The sequence below is a fragment of the Pyrus communis genome, chromosome 4, assembly GCF_041283825.1.
Source record: "Pyrus communis isolate YQ-2024b chromosome 4, ASM4128382v1, whole genome shotgun sequence".
Lineage (NCBI taxonomy): Eukaryota > Viridiplantae > Streptophyta > Magnoliopsida > Rosales > Rosaceae > Pyrus > Pyrus communis.
In genome coordinates, this window is record NC_142568.1 from 20164725 (window position 1) to 20188726 (window position 24002).

The 24002-nt window shown below is 37.3% G+C and overlaps 4 protein-coding genes across 6 annotated transcripts; 1 reads left to right on the top strand and 3 right to left on the bottom strand.

The window, feature by feature from the left end:
- Positions 1–545: 545 nt before the first annotated feature.
- LOC137722774 (protein RETICULATA-RELATED 3, chloroplastic) lies at positions 546–2699 on the bottom strand. Its single transcript, XM_068461861.2, has one exon. It carries the CDS (start codon positions 1859–1861, stop codon positions 785–787), a length of 1077 nt encoding a protein of 358 aa, XP_068317962.2. The 5' UTR covers positions 1862–2699; the 3' UTR covers positions 546–784.
- Positions 2700–5251: 2552 nt separating this feature from the next.
- Positions 5252–9845, bottom strand: LOC137721892 (KH domain-containing protein At3g08620). Its single transcript, XM_068460916.2, has 7 exons — positions 9201–9845; positions 8969–9057; positions 7727–7878; positions 6641–6757; positions 6432–6548; positions 6133–6276; positions 5252–5767 (listed from the first exon to the last, which is right to left on the bottom strand). Exons 1-7 carry the CDS (start codon positions 9278–9280, stop codon positions 5621–5623), a joined length of 846 nt encoding a protein of 281 aa, XP_068317017.1. The 5' UTR covers positions 9281–9845; the 3' UTR covers positions 5252–5620.
- Positions 9846–15069: 5224 nt separating this feature from the next.
- On the top strand, positions 15070–17434 carry LOC148697606 (NADH dehydrogenase [ubiquinone] 1 alpha subcomplex subunit 1-like). Of its 3 annotated transcripts, XR_015961792.1 has the most exons (4): positions 15070–15309; positions 15456–15560; positions 16125–17006; positions 17061–17434. XR_015961792.1 is itself a non-coding variant. In XM_088692851.1 (3 exons), the coding sequence occupies exons 1-2, from the start codon at positions 15202–15204 to the stop codon at positions 15546–15548; spliced, it is 201 nt and encodes a 66-aa protein (XP_088548977.1). In that variant the 5' UTR covers positions 15070–15201; the 3' UTR covers positions 15549–15560; positions 16125–17434. The 3 variants fall into 3 exon arrangements, 2 of the variants coding, with proteins under 2 accessions (XP_088548977.1, XP_088548976.1); XM_088692851.1 differs by having other exon boundaries at positions 16125–17434; XM_088692850.1 differs by lacking the exon at positions 16125–17006 and having other exon boundaries at positions 15073–15309; positions 17091–17434.
- A 2034-nt stretch (positions 17435–19468) lies between these two features.
- Positions 19469–22037, bottom strand: LOC137723000 (uncharacterized). The gene is made up of 2 exons (XM_068462152.2): positions 21377–22037; positions 19469–21279 (listed from the first exon to the last, which is right to left on the bottom strand). Exon 2 carries the CDS (start codon positions 20739–20741, stop codon positions 19797–19799), a length of 945 nt encoding a protein of 314 aa, XP_068318253.2. The 5' UTR covers positions 20742–21279; positions 21377–22037; the 3' UTR covers positions 19469–19796.
- Between the last annotated feature and the right edge of the window lie 1965 nt (positions 22038–24002).

The following is a 24002-nucleotide window of genomic DNA, read 5'->3' on the forward strand; positions in this document are numbered from 1 at the left end:
CAGGAAAAAAAAAACAAAACAAAAACAAAAACTTCACCATCCATCAAGAGCACTGTTTCATTTCATGCGAAATTGTTTAAAATGTAACTAAGAAAATACAAAATGCATCCATTTTTCTTGGAACTCAAACTCAACAACCCAAATGCGTGTGATTTAATGCTCGTAGAACAAAATATACGTGAGCTTGGTCAATTGACCAGAACAGCATACTCGTTTCCTTGTAGTCAAGTATTAAATCTCTTGAGGGTTTAAGGTTTAGGACGAACAAAAATTGCAAACCTTAACTTTTAAATGTGATAAAAAATATAAAAAATAGAATTTCTTTTTTTAATAATTGAATTACGTGAGTTAACTTGAATTTTTAAATGTGATAAAAAATGAAAGAAAAAAAACATTCCCCCTTTAAGAAAAAGAATTACGTGAGTTAGGTTAATCAACTAAGGCAGCGTGTGCCACTAAGTTCATATCCACTCTCAAGCCCAAGTTCACATCCCCTCGTCGCTCGTAGATTAGAGTAGTTTAGAACATAGATCGACGAAAAAGAATTGCAAACAGGAAAATCTCAAATGGGATTGCAAACATAAAAGGCTATTGTAATTCGTAAACAGATTCAAGTTGTGAGCCAGCACTTGCATAAACTTTTACAAACACCTAAAGTTCCATTAACCCTAAGATTTTATTTTTGCTACAAAAAAAAAAAAAAAACACTAAGCACCCAAGTTTTAGTTCAAAATTATGAACAAAAATGACAGAAAGCCACACAAAAAACAAGAACACCAAATCCTCATTTGAAAGTCGACTGATTGCTCTGCTCATCCTCACTCTCGACCACCACCAATTTCTCCTTCTCCTCCGCCGATCCCACCTCCACTTCAACCGGTTTCTCCGCAACGCTCTGTGACCCCGTCAACCTCGCCAGCACAACAAACGACATCCCGCCCAGCACATTGTTCAGGCACCTCAGAACCACCACGGACGACTTGAACGCCAGTGGCGGAAGCCCCTTCTCAAGCAAAAACTCCGCCCCGTTCAGCGTCTGGTACCTCAAATTGCTGCTCAAACCCATGTGAGCCGCCCAAGTGAGCGCATTCAGCAGCGTAGGCGGCGCCTCATTCGGGGTCTCGAAATTCGGATCCATCTTCTTCCTCAATTTGATCAACCCATTCGACAATGCGGTTCCAGCAAGCCCCGCCACGAATCCAACGGCAGCAAAGACTGTGCCCTTGTAAACGAAAGTCCCCAATCGATTCATCAAGCCATAGGAACCCGGTTCGAACATGTGGCTGGCCGGGCAGCTGGCGAAGATCGACGGAAGAGTGGCGGCGGAGGCGGACAGAGTGGGGGCCAACAAATACATGAGCGTAAAATTGAGGATGCAGCCGACGACAAGCGTCGAGAAGACGAAGTCGAGCTCGTTGAGGCCGAAATTGGGGCGGGAAGCCATGTCGCCGAGGACGCAGGAGCTGACGCCGACCACCTCCTCCATCAGAACCTTGAAGGGGAACTGCGGATCGGCGGCGACACGGGATCTCCACCCGTTGAGAAACATACCCAGAACTCCGAATCCCGAAACCGACGACGAGGAAGACGACGAGTCGTCGGAATTCCCATCTCCGCCTCGGCTCCATCCGCCGCTATTTCCTCCCGCTCCCGCGCCGCCACCGCCATTTCCGCCGGAAAACGAATGCTCTGGCGTTTGGACCCAGATGGGTTTTGGGACGAAAGAGAGAGGGCGATTCTGGGTCTTGGAGTAGGGGAAGGAGATCGAAGAATTAGGGTTGGCGGAGAATCTGCGGTTGTCGGAAGGGTTGTAGTGGTGTCTGCCGACTGTAGAGCAGCGCAGCTGAGCGGCGGCGGCCATGTTGATCTGAATCTAAATCTCAACCTCCTGAGTGATCAGTGATGCAATGAGAAACTTAAACCTAACGGTGGAAAGTTTGGAAAAAACCCCAAGACCAAGAGGAAAATTACAAAAAGGAATACCGAGGCCGGCCCCTTCCCTGTCCTCCGAAATCTCAAAACCCTAACAAATGACACAGAGACGCAGGAGAGAGAGACAGACAGAGAGACAGGGAGTATTTAGTGTTTTACTGCGACGCGCGCGTGTCAATGTCCATTTCCCGACGTACTTGGGACGGTGACACGTGTTATGGTTGAACTTGGACGCAATTGCGGAATCTGGTAATTGGTATTTGGGGCCCGGAATCGGTTAGCGGATCTTTTGGCTCGGCTGGTGAAGGGGCTTTTTGGTAATTAGAGGGGTGCCTGGTCCTGGTTCGTGCCCACTGTCCGGCCGGTCGGGCTGTGAATACGATCAGTCCCACTTTCTCGCACTGCCTTTATAACGTGGTATGCATTTTTAGCTCAAGTGGATTGTCTTGCAAGTTGATATATAGTACATGGGAAAATAATTTTTTACTGAGATGGAAAGTTGTAAACAATATACATTGAATGGGACTAATGTCGGATGAATCAAATGAGACTAAAATAAAGATGATCTCGTATTTCTATGAGAGTTGCTAGACTATAATGACAATGTTGGGTTACTATACTGAAGATTTAATCTTGCTATAAAGTATTGTAGTTTAGTGGCTAGGATTAAATTGCGATATGACCATGAAATTTTTCTTTGTGGGACTTAGAGAATAAATTTTTTCTTTGGTTTGAAGCCATATAATGAAAGAACTAGGGATAAGATCCATAGCATTTTCTAGTTTTTTTTTTTTTTTTTTTTTTAGTACAACGATATTGCAAAATCTGGTAATCCGTATTTGGGGCCCGGAATCGGTTGGCGGATCTTTTGGCTTGGCTAGTGATGTGGCATTTTGGTAATTAGAGGGTGCCTGGTCCTGGTTCGTGCCCCACTATCTGGTGGGTTGGGTTGTGGATACGATCAGTCCCACTTTCTAGGATTGCCTTTATAACATGGTATGCATTTTTAGCTCAAATGGATTGTCTTGTAAGTTGATATATCGTACGTGGAAAAGAACTTTTTATTGAGATGGAAAGTTGGAAACAATATACATTGGGCGAGACTAACATCGGATTAAGATCAAATGAGACTAAAATAAAGAGGATCTCGTATTTTCATGAGAGTTGCTAGACTATAATGACAATATTAGGTTACTACACTGAAGATTTAATCTCGCTATAAGGTATCGCAGTTAAGTGACTAGGATTAAATTGGGATATGACCACGAAATTTTTCTCCGTGGGACTTAGAGAATAAATTTTTTCTTTGGTTTGAAGCGATATAATGAAAGAACTATGGATAAGGTCCATAGCATTTTCTTTTTTTTTTTTTTTTTGGAGTACAACAATATATTTACAATAAAAGGAGAGGAGTTCAACTAAGCCAAACAATGATAACCTAATTTGGTATCGAATTCGCTCACTTACGAAATTCGAACCTAAAACCTCTCACTTACAAATGAGAAGAAATACCACAAGAATCGTAATGCTGAATAACTCGTCAATTTAGTTATGATGAAATTTTGGATTGTTAGGTCTACAGGCCAGCTCGAGGGTCTCGAGACTCCAACGAAACCACAACCGTGGAGTACAAGAATTGAGCAACCGACCAAAAACTAAAATTAATTAGAAACAAGTTTTCAATTTTTAATCCTAAAATAAAAACAGACAAGAACTGGGCATTGAGAAAACATGGATCGTTGGACCAGTAACTGTTCCAATTAAGGGAGTGGGCTTTCTCAAATTTTTTCCCATTCACTCTAAATCTAACCTACATAAAACTAGCTTTAGTCAAAACAATTCTTCAGGTCTATTCATTAAAGGTTTTTTCTAGCAAGAATGATCTTGAGGCCCGCTTAATTCTTACATTGATCCACGACAATGAAAATCGATAAAAATAATCTCCAAGTCTATACACCATAAATCATTTTGATCATTCCGTAAAAAATCTATCAATACCCTTGTTAAGTGAAAGGGTCAATTTTACAAAAATACCCTTGAAAAGTAAGCATAAGGTAGTTCACTCAACAATTTAATGAAAATATTAACAAATTTTCCACAAAATGACCAAAATAATTTACTATAAACAAACTCGAGAACTTTCTATTAATTTTCATTGTCAAAAACCAAAGTGAGAAGTTTGATCAATCTCATAAACCATTTTGGATAAAGTAAATTGTAGCAACAGTCTCTTAACTTTAACTCAATTTGAACAATGGTTCCTCAACTAAAAATTTATTACCGTTGGTTTCTCAACTCATCAAAATGTGCAGTTATGGTCCTTCAACTAAAAATCCATTACCATTAGTCCATCAACTTTAATCCAACTGGAGAATTGGTCCCTCAACTTTAACCCAATTTGAGCAATGATCCTTCAAATTTAACCCAATTGGAATAGTGGTTCTTCCAATGTAACTTATCTTGATAAAATTCTAACAAAGTTGACAAAAATAACCATATCATTTTTTTTTTTTTTGTCAAAGCAATTTTTGATGAGTTGAGAGACCCCAATTGTAGCAATGTTCCTTCTAACATAACTTATTTTGCCAAAATTCGAAGTTGACAAAAAGAATATAACTACACATTTTGATTAGTTGAGAGACCAATCATAATAGATTTTTAATTGAAATACCATTGCTTCAATTTGATTAAAGTTGAGGTTCCATAGCTACAATTTACTCTTTTGGATAAAAGAACCTCATAAAATTGTAATATGAAGAGTCTCTAAGAGATGCTCTAAGAACCATATAAGGTGGACCATAATTGATTACAAGACGTATTAATTTGCATCAATCAATAGGGAAATGTTATACTTTAACAACGTTAAGCATACGACGAACTGTAAACTCTTACGCCCTAGCTTCATTGCGAATACGGTCGGATTTATCTAACTAGACAACAAAATAACAAATAGTATACAGAAAAATTGAACCAATAATCCTCCCACTTGGTCTACCATGTGGGTGGTTCTTTTGGAATCATTAAGCAAATAGCTTAGTTAGAATCCAGCAATGGCCCTACCAGAAATATACTAATCATACTAATCAAGTCATGAAGCGCTTAATTAATCCGCTTTCGCTTGCTTTACGACTAAGCCAACCGTAGTCTTGTATCAATTCAACAACATGTGCATTGTCTTCAAATGACACAATTTAAATAATAAAGATCCACATTGTAAAGAATCCAGACACTCCTGTTTATATGCTTATGAAAACGGCATTCGACATACGCTACGAAAGCTAAACACGACGGACCTATCGTCTTAATTAAGCTCTAATGATTGAACAATTAATTAACATATATTTTCACACTTACCTCAGAAGTAACTAACACAAGAATAAATCCAATGAATGCATTAGGTTTACACAGAAAACTGACCTCACCAAACCTACTCAAGAGCCAACCATATAAATTCCATCCCTTTTCGGTTTTTTTTCTGAGATTTTTCTGTTTCGGGTCTCTGTCTGTCTGTTGTTCCAAAAAGAAAGATAAACAAAGCAAACAAAAACCAACAGAAAAGCTCACCAGCAAGAACTGTTAGACAATTTTCTTGTAGCTGTGCCGATGGAAATCTGTATTGCAAGGCTTTCTCGGCCATGGAGTTACTAAGGTGGAGGAGCAAACATTAGAACAGAAGTAATATGAGCAATCATCGACCGGTTTTTGCACGCTTCATTCCGCTTGAATTGAAAGGAGATACACTACCACTTGGTCCGGGACTTTCTTCTCTGAAATTTGAGTTTAGCAAAGCCAACTCACGCAACTGCTGCCTCTTAATGAAATCTTGTGACTCATCCTGCAAGTGAAAGGTTTATATCCAGAAAGAAAGAAATAAAGAGCTAATGTCAAAATTAGGAAAAAGGTGTTTTGTAGTTAAAATAAATATAGAATTGTCAGTGTTTGCATCTATGAACAAGTTCCGGTGCAGTGAATGAGAGAATCCAGCTTCGTTCAGCTACTTTTGTAGTCTTCCGATCAAGCAGGAATATGACTCCCATGCATTAAAAGTAGGTGTTCTAATATTATCATATTTTGCTCTCTAGATACAAGTACATTTGCATCGAAGAAAAAGTTACAGGGCAGAAATGTAAGGAGGATTAGCCATTCTTGATGTTTTACATAAATATCCAGCAAGATAACCAAAAGGTTGGAGATAATTACCACAGGCTTTAGCAATTCTTCTATAATTTCTTGCGCCTGTCTCAGCCTTAAGTCAACCACACTGGCAGGTAAATCGGCTTCAATTAAGATGTGGAGTGGTTCGTTCAGGTGCTCATAGCCTGGTCTTCCCCGGAGCTTCTCCTCCTTGATACCGAAAATTGAAATGATTAAGCTTGTAAACCAGAACCAATAACTTATACATACAAAAGATGGAAAATGTTCTACCTTCCAAAGTCGGATCTGGTTGATGGCAATTCAATAGTATTTAGACTAGAAAAGAATGAACAAATATGTTATACCTTGTCAGGATCCTTAATAGATCCTTTGCCCCTAATGTAAACACGACAACCTGTCGTAGCTTCAACTCGTTTCAGAGAATTACCTCTCGGTCCAAGAAGTCGCCCAACAAAATTGAACTGACATCCATCGTGCACCAAAACGTTCAGTTATTTATTACATGGCAACCAATCAAACCGTCAATAATGCTAACAGTATGCAAAAGACTTACATTGGGGTAAGTATCTACAGGGATTTCCAAACGTAAAATCCTCTTCACAGTGAAGGAACTAGGGCTCGCAGGCGCACCTTGCCAGTCCATCGTCATCCCATGCGGTCCACCTAATCTCTGTTATACAATGAAGGATCTTGCCATCTTAGATATTTAACATGCGTAATACAAACCACAGGTAAAAGATAGGGATGGATGACTGAAAGTAAAATGAGAAAAAGTATGAAACTCTGGCAGAATCAGAAATAGGAGTACATATATGTTTAACAAGAAAAAAGATACAAAGGATTATCGTTCACACTTTAGGTAGTAACTAACTGCAACTTCTAGATTCAAAACCAAAAGCATACTACAGGATATAAGCATGGTTTATCTTGCCCATATTGCCGGTCATAAAGTCACATCCCAAGACAATCATGTTATTTCTTTATCTTTCTCACCTTACATGCATACTTCTTAGAAGCTTCAAAATCAATTGTTAGGTATGCATACTTCTTAGGATCCGCTATTTTTATGAATTAATTTTAGGTGAAAGGGACGTTCTACGAGTCCAAATGTTTATCAAAATAAGAAAAATCAGTAATTCCAACGCTTTCAGTTCGCGCTCATGCTTAAGAACAGCTCTCTGAAATTTCACATATAGAATTTTTATGGACTAGAACCCAATTTCACATTGAAGTTGGGGGCCAACTCAGCTCGTGATGAAAAACGGAGTCAGTACAAGATAACACAAAGCAGATGGGTCCCCAAGGAAATGTTTTAAAATGTGGTGTTCTAACTATTCCCAGATCCGTACAAAGACAGCATATCAGTTGAGGACCAATCTCTAAGGGATTCTTGCACAATAGATTGGCAGCATCATTTAATTGCTGTGGTCCCAACAATTTTTTGTGTAACCTTTCAGTAATAAGCCCTCAGTGCAAGGAAAGTTCCCAAAGACACAAGTAAAGGAAGACACGAGGCATCATCACATGAGAGTTGGGTCGTTATGTACTGAATGAAGCATGAGGAAAGGGTATAAAATCCCAGCAACCCGAGGGGTATAAAAGTTAGGATGTCCAAATAAAAATAAAAATAAACAATCACCTCTTGAGGAAGTCCATTCCAGCCACCCATTCCTGTCCCAGTAACATTTGATATAAGGTTTGAAGAAGCCATTGGACTAGGGCTTCTATGTCGCATTCTGTCAAAGTCGCCAAAACCTTGGTTGGACATCATTCCAGAAACCCGTAAGATCTCTGCACACAAAGAACAATGTCACATGAGAAACTGCCCACACTATTAGAAAGGACATACTGGAGAGGATGTTGTTCCAAGGTCAAGAAATAAGAAACTAAAGTGAACCGAGCAAAAAGGCCATTTTATCCGTCTTAAAGAGAAAACGGGAAGAAACCGTGACAGCATAACCTAGACCTAGTCTTTGCAATGTAACACACACCACACCTTGATTGTGGATACCTCATAAGACTAAGATGTGCAATCATGAATAATTCATCGGGATGACTACTTTCTTGCACTTGCAACTTCAGATACTCCAATCGTCAACAAATTACCCAAGCAAAGAGTACGTTATCACTGTAAATTGTAAATCTACTCATGAAACAAAGCCAATCCACCCCTAGCCAACTCTTCTTCTAAAATAGCCATCAAAATTAACATTCCTAACGCTTTTATAATCTGTATATCTCAACATATATTACTTTTAAATTCCCCTTCCATTTTTTTTTTTTTAACTAGTCACCAACGTACACTGGTATTGGCAGTTCAAACGAATTGAAGTACACACTCCACACTCCAATGCACTCAAATACACAATTGGGCAATGCCTAAAGACCTTTAGATGGGTCCTCACATTGTTATCATATGCTTGCTTGATGCAAGCACACTGATGAGTCCAGAAAATGGATGCACAATTTTAGAGTGGTTAGTAGTACTCTATCCAACTGTCATCAAATCTTATGAATCATCGAAAATGACTCAATTATACGCAACCCTTCGAGCCTAATTTCAACACAAACTCTAACTGCCCCATTGGAAAACCACTAATAACACATGAGCCCACAATTAAGAGTTAGAATGCGAAGAAAACAAGGACTGCAGACACAATTCCACAACGAAATGCAGAAACCAATGCAGGATCAGTTAAAAAACAGCTATTTTCGACTGAGGAAACTAGCAGCCAAAAGTGTCATCCAGTAAAAAACAATCAGACCGATCTGTCCGGTAAAGCAAGCACATTTCACAGGGGCAAAAACAAACTAAAAGGGCACAAACCCAATACGCCCCACAAAAATCTAGATCCAAAACACTAAGATTTGCAGGCAAAACCTTGATTCAAGAGGCGGCTGCATATCGGAAGAACTTGCATGAACGGTCCAAGCTTTTGATGCTCTGCCAACAACTCCGACAAGTACTGACTGCAAAAACAGACAGATCAAAGCAAAACTTTCAAAAATTAAATTACAAAAAACTTCATTGGCAAGACTAACTTTTTCTTCTGGGAGTAGAATTTTTAAAGATTTAGAGAGGTGGGTTTTTCTAGAAGAAGGGAAGAACAAACCTGTCAACATCCGGGGTGCTTCTAATCTGAGGAGAAGCAGCTCTGGCAGGTGAGAAGTTGGGATTATACAAGCCTGACATGGCTTTTTCTCAAAGAAATTGAAAGAAATGGAAAAAGGGTTTTAGTTGGTGGTGCTGGTGTTGCAGAAGAAAAAGGAGAGACAAAGAGCCATCAAGCAAAAGGAGGGTTTGTTAATAGGAGAATAAAACGAAAAGGAAATTATATAAATAAATAAAAGGATGGAAAATAAAAAGAAAAGGGTCTGAGACAGCTCTCTCTCTGTGAATTTTGCAGAAAGGAAAGGAGAAAATCTTTAATTATTTTGTCTACGCAGAAAAAGGAAATTCAATTAAATAAAATGGAAAGAAAAAAAATAGATGAAGAGTTTTGAGGCAATGAGAAACTGATGAGTGAGTTCAAACATAAAAAAAAAATAAAAATAAAAATAAAAAATAAAAAAAAAGGAAAAAATAAAAAGGGATCTATATTTTGGTTTTTAAGGTGGTAAAGATTCACAGGAGACTTTTCATCTCACGGTGGCCCATGAACTCAGAAAGACAGTTTAGAGAGAGAAAGACAGAGACTTGTGAGAGAGAGAGAGAGAGAGAGAGAGAGAGGAGAGAGAGGCATTTTTTACTGCTAGTTGAAGTTTCTGTGGAAAATCCATGTTTATATGTAACGAGGAGGAAGACCAATGGAAACGAGGGACACGTGTCGGCCATGCAGATAATCAAGCTGTGTAGAACTTCAACGGAGAGGTCCCAGGGAAGCAAATAGCCCCGATGGACAATGACAACAATAATGCTGCCAACGCAAGCATAGCTGGTTCAACTACGTCGTTTTGGTTTGTCCTTTCGGTTTTTCTACACTTTACCATGTTTTGTGGGAGTGTTTGACTGCTTTTATGACTGATCTTACTGCTTCCTACTTTGTTTGAAACGTCTGTTAACGTGTACCTGGAATATTTGTCACGTGATTAACAATAGTAATTTTTTAAACACGCCGGAAAATCTCTTGAAGTTTCAACTCTCTTAAGAAAAATAATTTCAATCAAAACGAATGACATTTCAAACAGATATGACAAGAAAGGAAATAAAGGATTTTCAACCGATAGAAATAACATTGATTTACTCGGAGACTTTCCTACCCTTCTTGCCCTTCAAGTAATTTAAAACGTGTTTGCTTTTGAAAAAATGGAGGCAATCATTATCCAATACAAAGCCGATGTTTCTTCTCACTTTTGCCCCTTCATTTTTCCTGTTTAGGTTTCTTACCAAGTGAAATATTGATTCGTTATCCTTCCTCATATGATACATATTTAGCTTCTATAACTAAATTGTTATCTCAATTTTACGTTGTGAAATCAGTCTCTTAATATCATGAATCTTATTAAAGAGTCACAAAAAATGAGTTTCAATGTATTTCCCTTTCGATGAGATTTTAACTGTAAACGGTCACACACACGTTAACAACTCCCCAAGCATTTCCTATAGAAAGAAATTTTATTAACATGCACGTGAATAATTGTCAAAAGAAAATCTCTCTTCATAAGTGATTTCATCGACTCTTTTCAATTATCGATTACAAATTGTTGTAGATTAAAATAACAGCTCTTTACTAAACAACCACAATTTTTTTCCCCACTCACGCATTTGTCTAGCCTTCACCCCAATGCTCAAATTTGTCGGAAAATGATTTACATACACTATTTTTTTTCTCCTTTTACACACTCATATGTTTATTTCTACCATTTTATTTTCCTGTTATTCAATCAATATAAAGGCTAAAATTAAACATAATGTACTTAAAGAATAAAAAGTGTATAAAAATCATTTTCCCATTTTCTGTTTAAACTTGTTTTTTCTATTTCTTTATTTTTCATTCATCGTTCTCTACCCACATCATGATACTTCTCGCTCCACCAAACATAGTCAGATTTAATTAACAATTAAAAAAAATAGCATCGCCCTGTAGGCATGTTGATAGGATTAAAGTGGTAATTTCCTTAATTTTTAATTAGCGACCTAGAAGACAAAAATTATACAATTTTTTTTTTAGATGAAAAGAGTGTGAAAAGCAGTTTTAATATGTCCAACGGCCAAATTTATGCACAGTAATATTGCTACAACCGTATTTAACACTTTTGATGATTGGTGGGGAAGCAAAAAGGATAATATAAAATGGAGGTGGAGGTGAGGGTTAAAAGTGATGGTGGTGGAGTGGTGGTACCTACAGCTACAGCCTGCAGAGGTTACTGCTAATATTGTTGTGGTGGTGGTTGTTGGACTTGTTGCAGGAAAGAAGAAACATGCGGCTGTATTCAACAGCTTATTAGTGATATGATGGCGATAAGTATAAGGCTTAAACCCACCTCCCGCTCACACATGCATGCTGGTTGGGTTTGACAGGACTTCTAGGAAACCTTGAAGGAAAAAGATTTTCATTTTTTTTTTTTTGGACGAGACTTAGCTGCTGAAGATTCAACAGCATCTCTTGTTGTCAACAAATCACTGCTGAACACGTGTTTAAGTTGTGAATTTATGTCCAGTCGTGATTAGTTGGCAGCTGGAGCTGCTTCCGAATCTTTCAGCAGCCAAGTCTTTTCATTTTTTTTTTTTTTAATAAAAATGAGAATTAGTTGTAGGATTCATATCATATTGAATTTTAATGATCCGAACAGTCCATTTTTTAAGTTGTACCTCATAAATCTTCCTTGCAAAATATTAGTCAAATCGAAAATGTTTAAGACATTTAATTGGGTTCAAATAAATAAACGAATACTTTGTTATATAATAAATAATAAAATTTGATCTTGACAATTACATAGGTAAATAATTTCGGATTGAATTGAATTTTTGCAAAGATAATCATGAATTGAGACTTACAAAATAAATAATTCGGATCGTTAAAGTTTGATATGAAATAAGCTACACACCTAATCCTCATTTTACGAAAAAAAAAATAAAGATTCTTTTGCGCAAACGACCTGCATATGTATATTTGTGTGTCTCAATGTACTTGGACTTTGGAAGTATACAAATATTAAATAATCAATCTGGTTTTTATGATGATTTGATTAGTGTGTGGTGTCGTCACTTCTTCGTTTGACGTTTACCTTTCAATTATGTCACATAAAATTTTATTAGTTTTTGAAAAATAAAAACTGTTGGTAACCTGGTTCTTGACGTGACTCAATTTGTTGTTTTTGAGCAGCAGTACTCTGGTTGTGGAAGTTGTTTCAGATTCTCTTCTATGTCATTAGGGTTGGCTCGTAGGTAGTTACATTGAAGTAATTTGTATTTGATGCTCACTGTTTTTCGTACAAGTGATGTCAACAACATTCTCATTTAAATCTTCTCGACACTTATTCTTATCAGTTAAATAATATTAGAATTTTAGATAACATACTCTTGAAAGATTAATTCTATGAAAATCAACCAAATTCAAAACTGTGTACTTACCGTGCGCAACAATGAAAAATATGAAAAACCAAAAATGTCTAACTGAAAAAGTCAGTAACACCTCCTCTTCAAGTATTAAGCCCTATTTGGCAGATCGGATAAAGGATCTGATAGGATTAGTTATACGGACTCGGGTGTTTGGCGTTTACTCGTACTAAATAAGCGCTGGATTAATTTAACCGGTTGGATAGGATAACACGGTATACACCCGCTTAAAAAAACCAACCAAAACGCCCGGATTATTTAGTCGGGGAAGAAGAATATGGGAGAGAAAGGGAGGGAGTTTGGGGGGTGTGGCAGAGAGAGCTAGAGAACAATTATTTGGGATTCTTCTGCAGTCGGGGAAGAAGAAGGGAAGAGAGGGAGGGTGTTTGGGGGGTGTGGAGAGATCTGGGAACAAAAAAATGATTTCACTTTAAATTTTTTTTTTTTTTTTTTTAAGTTTGATTCTTCCTATCTAGTAAAATACCAACACACAGTATAAATAATACGGTCACAAATCTAATACTGCACCAAACACCCGACTGATTTAGTCAGTACTATCCGGTGGCTATTTATCCTATCCGACAGAAATAGTCAGTACAATTCGAGCTGCCAAACGAGGCCTTAGGGTTTATATCTTCTTTCATATCCATGTTATGGTTAACCAAAATTTTCTCAAAGAAGAAAAGAAAAATGCAAAAGAATTTGTATAAATGTGAAGATTTTAAGCTACTGCCTTACTTTCCTACTTGACAAGGTGTTGAATTTTTAGCAGGCACTAAACATTACAACCTGAGCTCGTTTTTGTGTTTGATTATTTTAAGTTCTGCATTTATAGGATCATGAACCCTAGATTGATCATCATGAACTCTAGATCGATATTGATCACTGTCTCTGCCACTAAGGCTAACATATAGAATATAATATGAAATTAAAAGGGGGAAAAAACTCCCAAATACGAATAAATATCTGTAAATGTTGTCAAACTTATAGTGGGGCTCGAAAGCTCCATAAAAAATGATCGTGATGCTGATGCAGGCCAAGATTTTGACCAGTCTTTGCATCCAACTCACCTCAAAAGGAAGAAAAAATGTATACAACCTATTTTATATGGATGCTAAGATAACATAATCTCCTAATAAATATGCATCGGCGTATATTACACATTGAGATTTATCGGTATTAGATCATTAGTTTTAAGATTATTGACTGCACATCGAACTTTTCAATTACTTTGTGCATGTTGCTAACTAAATATGGTAAGAAGAATTTACAAAAGAAAGAAGATAAAGGGTTAAAAAAGGATTGCCTTCTTATGTCTTTCAGCATATGGTTTAGGGTCTATCATTCTAAACAATCAAGTATTTTGAAGCATTATCATAAAAGGAAAAAATACAAGCTATTACAAGAACTTATCATTGTTACGCCATTGCGTTAGTAACAGACATGATTTCAGTGATTGCTGTCGTAGCTCGTCAGTTTTCTATTCACACTAAACTCACTTACATATGAGTTGTGTGCGTCATCAGTTGTCTTATATTCAAGTTACGCGCATCATGCAACACACTATAAAACACAAGCACATCTCAAACTATAAGACTCATGCACGCTCTGTCATAAATAACCAATTATGTCAAAAGACTTTTCCGAGTTTTACATTACTTGTAATTAATATAGTTAACGTTTAATTATTACTTAGATGTAACTCTCTTAACATAAACTATAATTGGTCACTTTTATACTTACACACACTAACCAAATTTAGCTCGAAACTTGTAGAACCAAACTTGCTTGTCACTTGAAGAACTCACTTAAAATTGGGAAGATGAGAAGAAAACAGGATCCGACATCCGGAAAGTACAATCTGGCCCACTGGACCAATAAACGTTTTCAAACTGGGCTCACTAGTAATTTTACCCAACCACCCACCCACCGTCAAAATGTGTTGCAATTTAGCACCTATACAAAGTGGTTTTTTAGCCGAAATAGTATTTGAGGTTGGCATACCTCCGTACTTTACTTTTTGAAATTTGAAATAAATAGAATTAGTCTTTAAATTTGTTTACTATCAATCATTTTGGTTCTTTTGTAAAAAATCTTCATTTAATATGTATAAAAGGACAAAAATACAATCAATTTTTGTCAAATCATTTCGGCCTATTTTACTAAATGAGAGTACTTTTGTTATTTTGATCCTTATTTAACAGAATTTTTCCTGAAAATATCAAAATGATTTATGGTAGGCAAACTCAGGGACCAGTTATGTCGATTTCAAATCTCACATGTTAAAGTAAAGAGTTATGTCAATGTCAAACACCATTTTAACTAAAAAGTCATAAAGTTTTGATGGTTAATTGTAAAAAAATACTTTATTCAGGTGGTAAATTGCACAAAACTAAAACTTTCCATGCTATTTGTGCTATTTTGACAAATAAAGGTAAAAGGAGTCTCCGTCTCCGTCTCTCACAGATCGACTATCTTTTCCGTTACACAGACTCTGGAGGTAAAGCCGAGGAGAGAGAGAGAGAGAAGACGAGGAAGCTGAAGGCGGAGGAAAGATGTCGCTGGTATGGATGGAAGCACTACTTCCTCTCGGCATCATAGCGGGAATGCTCTGCGTCATGGGGAATGCTCAGTATTACATGCACAAAGCCGCCCACGGCCGGGTTCGTTCCTCTCTCAGATCCATTTCCACCTCCCTCTCTCTCTCTCTCTAGAAATTGTTTGAATTTGTGTGATTCTGATTTCGAAAGTTCAAAATTTTTATGCGATTGTGATTTGGGAAAGTTGAAATCTGTGATGTTTTGGGCAGCCGAAGCACGTCGGGAACGACATGTGGGACGTGGCCATGGAGAGAAGGGACAAGAAGCTCGTGGAGCAGGCGTTTGCTCATATCCAGAAGTAGATTGCCTTTCCGGTACTCATCTTTTTCAATTTTGGGTTCCGAGTTGGGATCGTTTCTTTTGATTTAGGGTTTTTCATACTTAATTTCTGTCTTTGCTATAGTGATTATCGAGGTTAAAACTTAAATCCAGCTGCTACTTTGTGAGGGTAAATTGTGTTTCTTTCGAACTGAATGTTATCTACAAATTATGGTGACGTATCTGCATAGATGCAATTGTTTAAGACTGCATAGGCGTAATGGTTTTAGGAAATCATAGGAAATTTTGGTATAAGGATGAGTCAGACTGGAAGTTATAGATGCAATGGTGCATATATTTGTGTTTTGACTAAGGAGGCTTCGAAGAACCTATGACGGGTAGGATTGTGTCATTTGGGATTGAGAAGTTGCGCTACCATATACATGATGCATCCTATCAAGTTGGGTAGATTCATAGGAATTTGACATTAAATGAAGGGACTTATGCTTGCTGTTTTAAATTGCAATGGGTTGTAAAAGTGTCAATTTGTACGGGAATCTTGACCCCATCAACAGAGTTGCACGATACATAATGTGATGTTAGATATACATGTATTGTAGGTGATACAGATGGTGCATTTTCTTTGGTTGGATTTGCGGCCTTGTTAGAACTTAGAGCCCCCTTTTTGTTTCACCGTGTAAAAGAGGGTATGGCTTGGCTATGAAAAATATCCAGTGTTTTGGTGCACCGGCCTTGTGTTGTCCAAGCCAAGTCATTCCACTCCAAGACAGTCCCTCGTAACAAACAAAGCCAGAATGTTCATATGGGGAGTATGGGAAACTCGATAAGTGATTCTAACTTTTTATCGTATTTGTTTACTACTTCTTGCAAAGATTAGCCTGGTTCTTTTTTTCTTTCTTTCCTGCATAGGAACACTAGTCTTTGGTTTAGCTATCTGTTGCATCATAACCTTTGATGATAGTTTGGGATTTTAAACTTTGCTTATAGGATTTGAAAACTATGATCATAGGGGTTGATTGATATATGCTTTCAATACAGTGAATTTGAAAAAGTAATGCAATTAGGAAGCTTCAACGAGGGTTGCTTTTCAGGTTTTTGTATATATCCTTGTTGATGTGAGGGCTGCAAGAACCATGACATAATTTTATTTTCGGAAGTTTGACAAAGTTTTACCTCCCATGAAACACAAGTCTAACAGTAGCAGGTCTTGTGGGAATAGTTTTTAGTACTCCACTAATTTATAGTTACTAGCTTGTGGATGGCCTTTAGAGGAACAAGCATTGTGATTTCACGATGCAAGAGCCCAGCTTTAAAGAAACTAAGAGACGTTTAAAGGGATACATGCAATGCATGTACTAATGTCCTCTCTTGAGGGATAGTTTCAACCTTTCAGGAACCCTTTTATTTAGAGGCTTTGGCAACTTTCATGTGCTAGGAATTGAAACTTGAACCGAACGGGATCCTTTCGTGTTAACTCCAGTGCCTCCATTACTCTGTGTAAGCATGTGTATGATTTACAATATCTCGACTATGAGTCTTATGATACTGTGTGGTTCAAACTGCAGGAACCTTTGTGAATGGAATTTCGAGAAGCAATAAAGTCATGACCCCATTCAGAAAGAGCCTAAGAGCAACTCCAATCACAAGTCTTTTCGTTGTATAAGAACTTGCATAAGCTGTCAGACTGGTAGTGGGAAAACTTATGTGCTCGAGCGATTTTATTTGTAATGTTAACCTTCGGATGTGATTCGGGTATGTCTTTCCCGTCGCACAGTTAGTGCCAGCGATTTTTATCGTCCACACGAATTATTTGCAGTAGGCGAGACCGTATCTACTCTGTAGATATCTATACAATTATACAGTAGAAATATAATGGTGCCGCCGCCGAAGGTAGATTGTTCATTGCTAATTACTCATGGAGAGTAAGAGTTGCTCTTGCATTCAGAGAACATACTATCTAGTCTCTTCCGTATTCTAATTTTCTCGGTACAATGACTATCACAATTCACAATTCCAAGTCAATAAAACACGTCATGAATCCCTCTTCGCATGGTGTTTGTTTGGGATTTTCTTCCGTAAGAAGCATTTCTGCGCATGATCACTTTTATCAAATGTGCTTTCACTAGAAGCATGTCAAAAAGCTCTTCTATAATTTATAAGTACTCGTGCCTTTTTATGCCAGACGCAATAAAAATTTGTTAGAAAGCTTCTAGTACGTTTTAAAAATAATGTCAAATAGAAATATGGCCATCAACGAGGGTGCATTTTTTCAATACTCTACTCGTTACTATTGAATTAGTTTAAATTATATAGATTTCGACATTTAAATGCATCTAACTGTAATAAATAGGGTGGTGAGCAAAAATATTATCATCAACGAGAGTGAGCAATTGATCATATAGTCATCCCTTACATGATATGAAACGAGGTGGAAGAAAATGATTGGTGCTACCTTGTCATGGTGTTTGGAGCTTGATTCCTTGGCACTCACTCTTGCATTTGAGGTGTTGGTGTTGGTGTTCGGTGCCATTATTTTTTGTTTATTCCTCTTTTATTATTTATTTATTTCTTTTCAACTTTTTTCAATTGTTATTTTATTTTTAGAGAACTGTTATTAGCACTCTAAAAATCTTATTCTATACTCCTCATAAGTGCACTTTTCTTTCTAATTATAGAAAGTATAGAGTGCCAAATAAGATTTTTAGAGTGCTAATAGCAATTCTCTATTTTTATTGCTCTCTTATTATTTAAAAGAGCTGATATGATGGAGACAGCAATCTTTCAAATTTAATATTTTTGTTGTTGTGGGCTCGTTGTTTTTGACCTTTTTTGTTGTATTTTCTTATGAGCTATGTTTGTATTTGGACTGCGGTTGAGCTTTATATTTCATGTAATCGTTTTTTTAATTAATAAAAGTTTCTAGTTGAAAATAAAAAAAAATTTCATCCATCATAGGATTGAATTATGAAATGAGGAGGTGGAAGGAAGGGATTGGTGCTACTTGTTTTGGAGTTTGGAGCTTGATTCCTTGACACCCACTCTTGCAACTTGAGCTGTTGGTGTTGGGTGCCATTATTCTTTGTTTATTGATCTCTCATTATTTATTGTTTTTTGAAACTTTTATTTAGTAACACTTTTGTTAATTATTATTTTATTTTTATTAAAACCAGCATTTAAAACAAAAAAGGAGCCAAAGAATATAGAATTCCAATTAATACATAAAACTTTGGACCTGAAATTCATATAAAAAATAAAAGTAAACTGTATGCAACATTATTTAATATTTCTCAGGGAAAATAAATAAATACAATAGTCTTTTATTTTTGTGTTTATTAAAAAAAAAATGGCAGGTGGAGGAGAGCAAAGACAAAGCTACAGCTGACAGCACTCTGAACAAAGAAAATGACAAAACTACAAAAGTATTGGACGGTGCGTTTAGTCGTTAGTCATGGCAGAAAATAATGGATTCCTCAGTCATCTGCAATCCCATAGGATAATCAAAAGTTATAATCTCACAGTAAAAAGGAGCAGAAAACGATTGATTGCAGCTTACCGACATCCCAAACCGATAATGCAATGTCATTTTAAAGTGCAGAAACACATAATATGACGTTATTCATTTGATATGCAACGTGGTTTGACAAGAGTGTGTAGGTAAGACGTACCATCGGAGGGGATCGCAGAACCCGTCACATCTAATGGTTAAAATATTACATCCATATCAAATCCCTAATTGACTGCAAAGTGGAAGCATCATCCAAAAGAATTTGCTCAGATATCAGAAAAGCTACTCTAACTTTTGCTCCAAGTCAAATCCCAATTCACACAGCTCATAAAATTAGTTACCCAAAACTTGCAAGACAGAATCAAGTTCTTACAAATTGCCAACATGTTAAAAAGGAAGGAATGCTAGAAAGATGAGACAGTAGAGGAAACAAGAGGATGTGCAAATGAAACTTATGATTTCTTCTCAATGGAACAACTAAATTCATGACATATAGGAATCACTTTTCGGCTAAATTTCACGGTTTCACACCAACAATGAATCGTAGTAAACTATCAGTGAGTGACAACAGATTTACACAAAAAAAATCCTGGATTACCCACAGTGACACAAAGAATCTACCAAAGAAGAGCAAAGCGTAGAGCGTAGATGGAGGCACCACCATAAAAGGGTGTGACTGGACGAATTTGTGAATTCACGAATTGAACTTTGAATGTTGAATGGTGGTCGGAAAGAACTGGAAGCTTGTACAAAATGGTGGGAGGAATCAAGGAACGTATTCAGTCTCGATGGTCGGTTGCGTTCGCGTAAATGTTGCCGCAGGTGCCTTTGCATCTCCGACTGAGGTCATTTGCAAGGCTTCTCCTACATCTGCTGCCTTCTCCATCCGTTGTAAATTCTTCCTTTCCCTGTACTTTTTCGCCCATAGTACTAAGAACGACAACAATGCCAACAATGCTAATCCACCCACCACAGACCCAACAATTATCCACACTTTTGTATTACTCTTCTTCTTTTGTTTACCACTAGGGATTGAAGGGGTAGGACTTGGAGAGACTGGTGCTGGAGAAGGAGCAGTGGACTCGACCGCTATAGAGAAGTGCCCCTGTTGGACTGTTGAGCATATATTGCCTGATTCCACATTGCTGAAATTGACTGAACCGTCCAAATCAAACGAAACACACTTTGCCATTGTCCCTGCAGGGGCCGGTTTCACATCCTGGAATTCGATCGTTATGGGATCACCAGATGCCCTGATATCCAATTCGGGCAGATTTTTCGCTGATAGGTTGCCAGCATCATAAGCAAGAAGACCGAGTACTGGAGCTAAGTAAGAGTAACCAGGTAACGGGTAATACACCATTGACCAATTGCCCAAGTTTTGGTACACCAAAACAAGCCTCTCCACATACGGACTCTCAGTGATACCCTCGGGGATCTCAAACTCTTTGTACATGTCAAAACCTTTTCTGTACAAGCTACCACTCCTGAGCCTCATTGCTGCAATCTGAATTCCAGTCAAATTCGAGGGAACACTACCATCAAATATAACACCAGTCTTGGGATGAACAAAAGCCCTGTAGGCATAATCTTGCAGAAGCACATCAAGACCGCGTGCTGAGCCTCTTGAGGATTGTGCAGACACATCAGGCAGCCGGGAGAAACATATCACAAAATACAGCATCGCGAGACTTCGGAAAAGAAGCCCCATCGATGCTTTGGAACTTCGAAAATCAGCACAATGCCACTCAAAACCAATTTGGTAGAAACCCAATTCCCGGATGACAATATGCACCCAGAAGACTTCCTATTTATAACACTTCGGATCCAAAGAATGATAACTGAAAATGTGCAAAAAATTCTGCAAATTCAAGCTTCAAAACCTCTGGTCTCCGACTTTTAAATCCATTATATCTCCAACTAATAGAAACACCGGATGCTTGATAAAGGAAGAATGATTTGTCAGGCTCAGAGAAGAGAAAGTGTATTTTATAAAGCGACTTTGAAGGTTTCAACCGTTGCAATTCTTCAGATTTTGCTTTTCCCTTTGGAATCCTTGTAAAAGAAGATCTCTCAGAGACTCAAAGGGCTTGGCTTTCGAATCTTTTCAGCTCGAAGAAATTAAAACCCCGATTATTCGCAATAAACCCATTTAATACGAACGAAATAAATCGAAATTGAAAGCGACCCGAGAATCTCTCCCCTCTTTCTTCTTCAGACGGTCAAATTTGAGCAGTGAGATTATCATACTATCATAATTCAGACCAATAAATGGAGAAAGAAAACAGCAGATTCAGTAAAAAGATCAAGAACCCAGGTGGAGATTTTAACAGGGCAGCTAAATACCTGATCTTTGCGGCGGAGCTTTTCTGGGTTTGAGCGCAAAGCCCTAAATCTTGACGTATTTGCGTCGGTTTGCGGCGGAGTTTTCTGGGTTTCTCGACAGCTGAGTGTAAAAAGAGCATGCACCTCAAAAACCCACGAGGAAATACAAATCCCTCACAAGAATTCGCAACCAGAAGGCACGTGAGAACCCGACGCTCTTCAAGAATATCGCCATTGAATTCTCTCGCCAAAAAAGATCACAGCAGTAAATGGCTTCCCAACAACCCCGAGACACAATTAGTTGGCGAAAGAATCAGAGCTTTAATGGGGTTCTGAAAACGCCTGCATTTTGAAAAAATCCGACAGGAAAACACAGAGAAAGATTCAGCTGCGGTTTCACGGCTGCAGAATCCGATTCGGGGATCGGAGTGAAGAAGGGAGGAAACCGATTCCCGGGTAATCAGTACATTTTGTTTCTTGAGCGGAAAATTTGGGATTAATGGTTGTGGAAGATAAGCTACGGCACCATTAATTTGGAGATTAAAATCACGAAAATATAGAAGAAAATCTAATGGGGAAGAAATATACGAGATAAGCTGCTTGAGATTGGAGATGGCCAGCGAGGAGATGTACTGGTTGGCAGTGAAGCGAAACAGAAAGACAGAGAACTAGTGTGGGAAATTGGAAAAAAAAAAAAACATAAAAGCAAGAAATTGATAGTTTTTTACTTATTTTTTTTAATTAATTAATTTGTAATATGTATTATATATGCTAATTATTTTTTATTGTCATTTACAGGTGTGTTTTAACTTTTAACATTAAACCCTACCTAATTCTTCTCTCTTTTGTTTCTTTCTTTTTTGGGTTGATACTATTACCCTTTTTGTTTCACTATTTCACAAAATGACTCTTACAAATTCACTTGTGTTACACTATAGAAAGAATTTTCCTACCATCGGGGCATTGCTGTGGCAGTTCTTTCATCTAATAAGTACTGTCCTGCGTGTTTAACTCTTTTGCATAACGTATTGTTTGTTCGATTAGACATTTAGTATATAGGGTTTAGGGATATAATGAATGGATATCAGATAATTTGCTTGAGTTTATTTCTTTATAATATATCAACAATATCGACGCCACTCTCCTTCGCGTGGGTGTTATATGCGTCTGACAGAAAAAAAATAAATAAATAAATCGTGGCTGACATCAGTCTGTCGTTGGCACAAGGCCAGACCTAAGATGCTCGAACTTTTGGGCAGGCATTGGTTGGTCCACCACTTACCCTTGCTTTGTTGGACTTGTGAAAATGATTTTAGGGTGAAGGGCATTATTGTTGCCTTTGCTCTTACTTTTCACCACCTAATAGACTTGTTCTTATAACATGTAAATATATAAAAAGACTTGACTGTGCGATTGTTACGCTCAAAATCTCGCCTTATTGACCGACATGGTCTTACATTTGCCAGTGTGTCAATCTGTCTATTTGTTGCTTTGTTTGTGATTGCCTAGTGCTGAGGCACGTAGTGCATTAGAAAACAACAATATGAACCCACATTTTAAGTCAAAGAAGGAAAAAGATATAAAAAGCGGCTTAATTATAAGAAGAGAAAGGAGCCAAACTAAACTGATTGAACCACAGTGTCACACAGAGCATGTTTGCTATTAAAATCCATAAATTTGCACAGAGAGGCTCGTGACCTATTTTGCAGAAATTGCAAAATAGTGCTCCAAAACTTTGCAATTTTAGGTTGTGTTTTGAAAAGTTCAAACGTTCTCTTTAAGTTTGGTGATGTTGTCGCCTTTTTTTTTTGAAAAGGTCGGGAAAATTGACATAAGCATTTTAGTTTCATTTGGTCATATTGTGTAATTTACTAACGTCAAAAATCGGTCCTAGGACCAGCTGTGTGTCCATCGTGTGATGTTGTTACTTGTTGATTTTTAGGCTTGTGAAATGTTTAGGTCTTTTTATCTTGTATTTTTTTGGATTGTGATCTTATTTAGCAAACATTAATCTCCTAATTTGGAGTGAAAGCCACCAATTTGGCGTTGACCCATATTTCCATTTGTCAACAAAAAGCATTTAAGTGTTTTTTTTTTTTGGAATGAAAGCCACCAATTTGGTGTTGACCCCATATTTCCATTTGTCAATAAAATGCATTTAAGTGTGTTTTACAAAACTTAAACAAAACAAAATAGGGAAAAAAAATGTAACCCAATTTGGATATTTTACTAAATTGCAATGATCAAGTTCATGCATTTGAGATGCTTTAATGAGCATCGCCCATAGTTGAATTTAATTGAAATATTGTTTTCTTAACTTAAAATAAACAATTATAAGACGCTTGCATTCAGTTGATTACGAGAATTCACTATTGCATTGGAAGTCTCTAGCCATCATTCTCTATGGTTTGTAAAAAAAAAATTGTGATCTTCAAATGCAAAAGAAATAGGACAATTAATTTGTGAGCCTTATTGAGGTTGACTGAGGGACTCAAAATCAATTACTAGTTGCTCGGTTTGTAGCAACAAATAAATAGTTTGTTTTGAAATGTTTTTATAATGACAGAAAACTTTTTTGGTCAAAATGTTCTTAGGAAGTATTTCAAGTGTTTTTTTTTTAAGATTCATTTACAGTTTAATTAAAGAT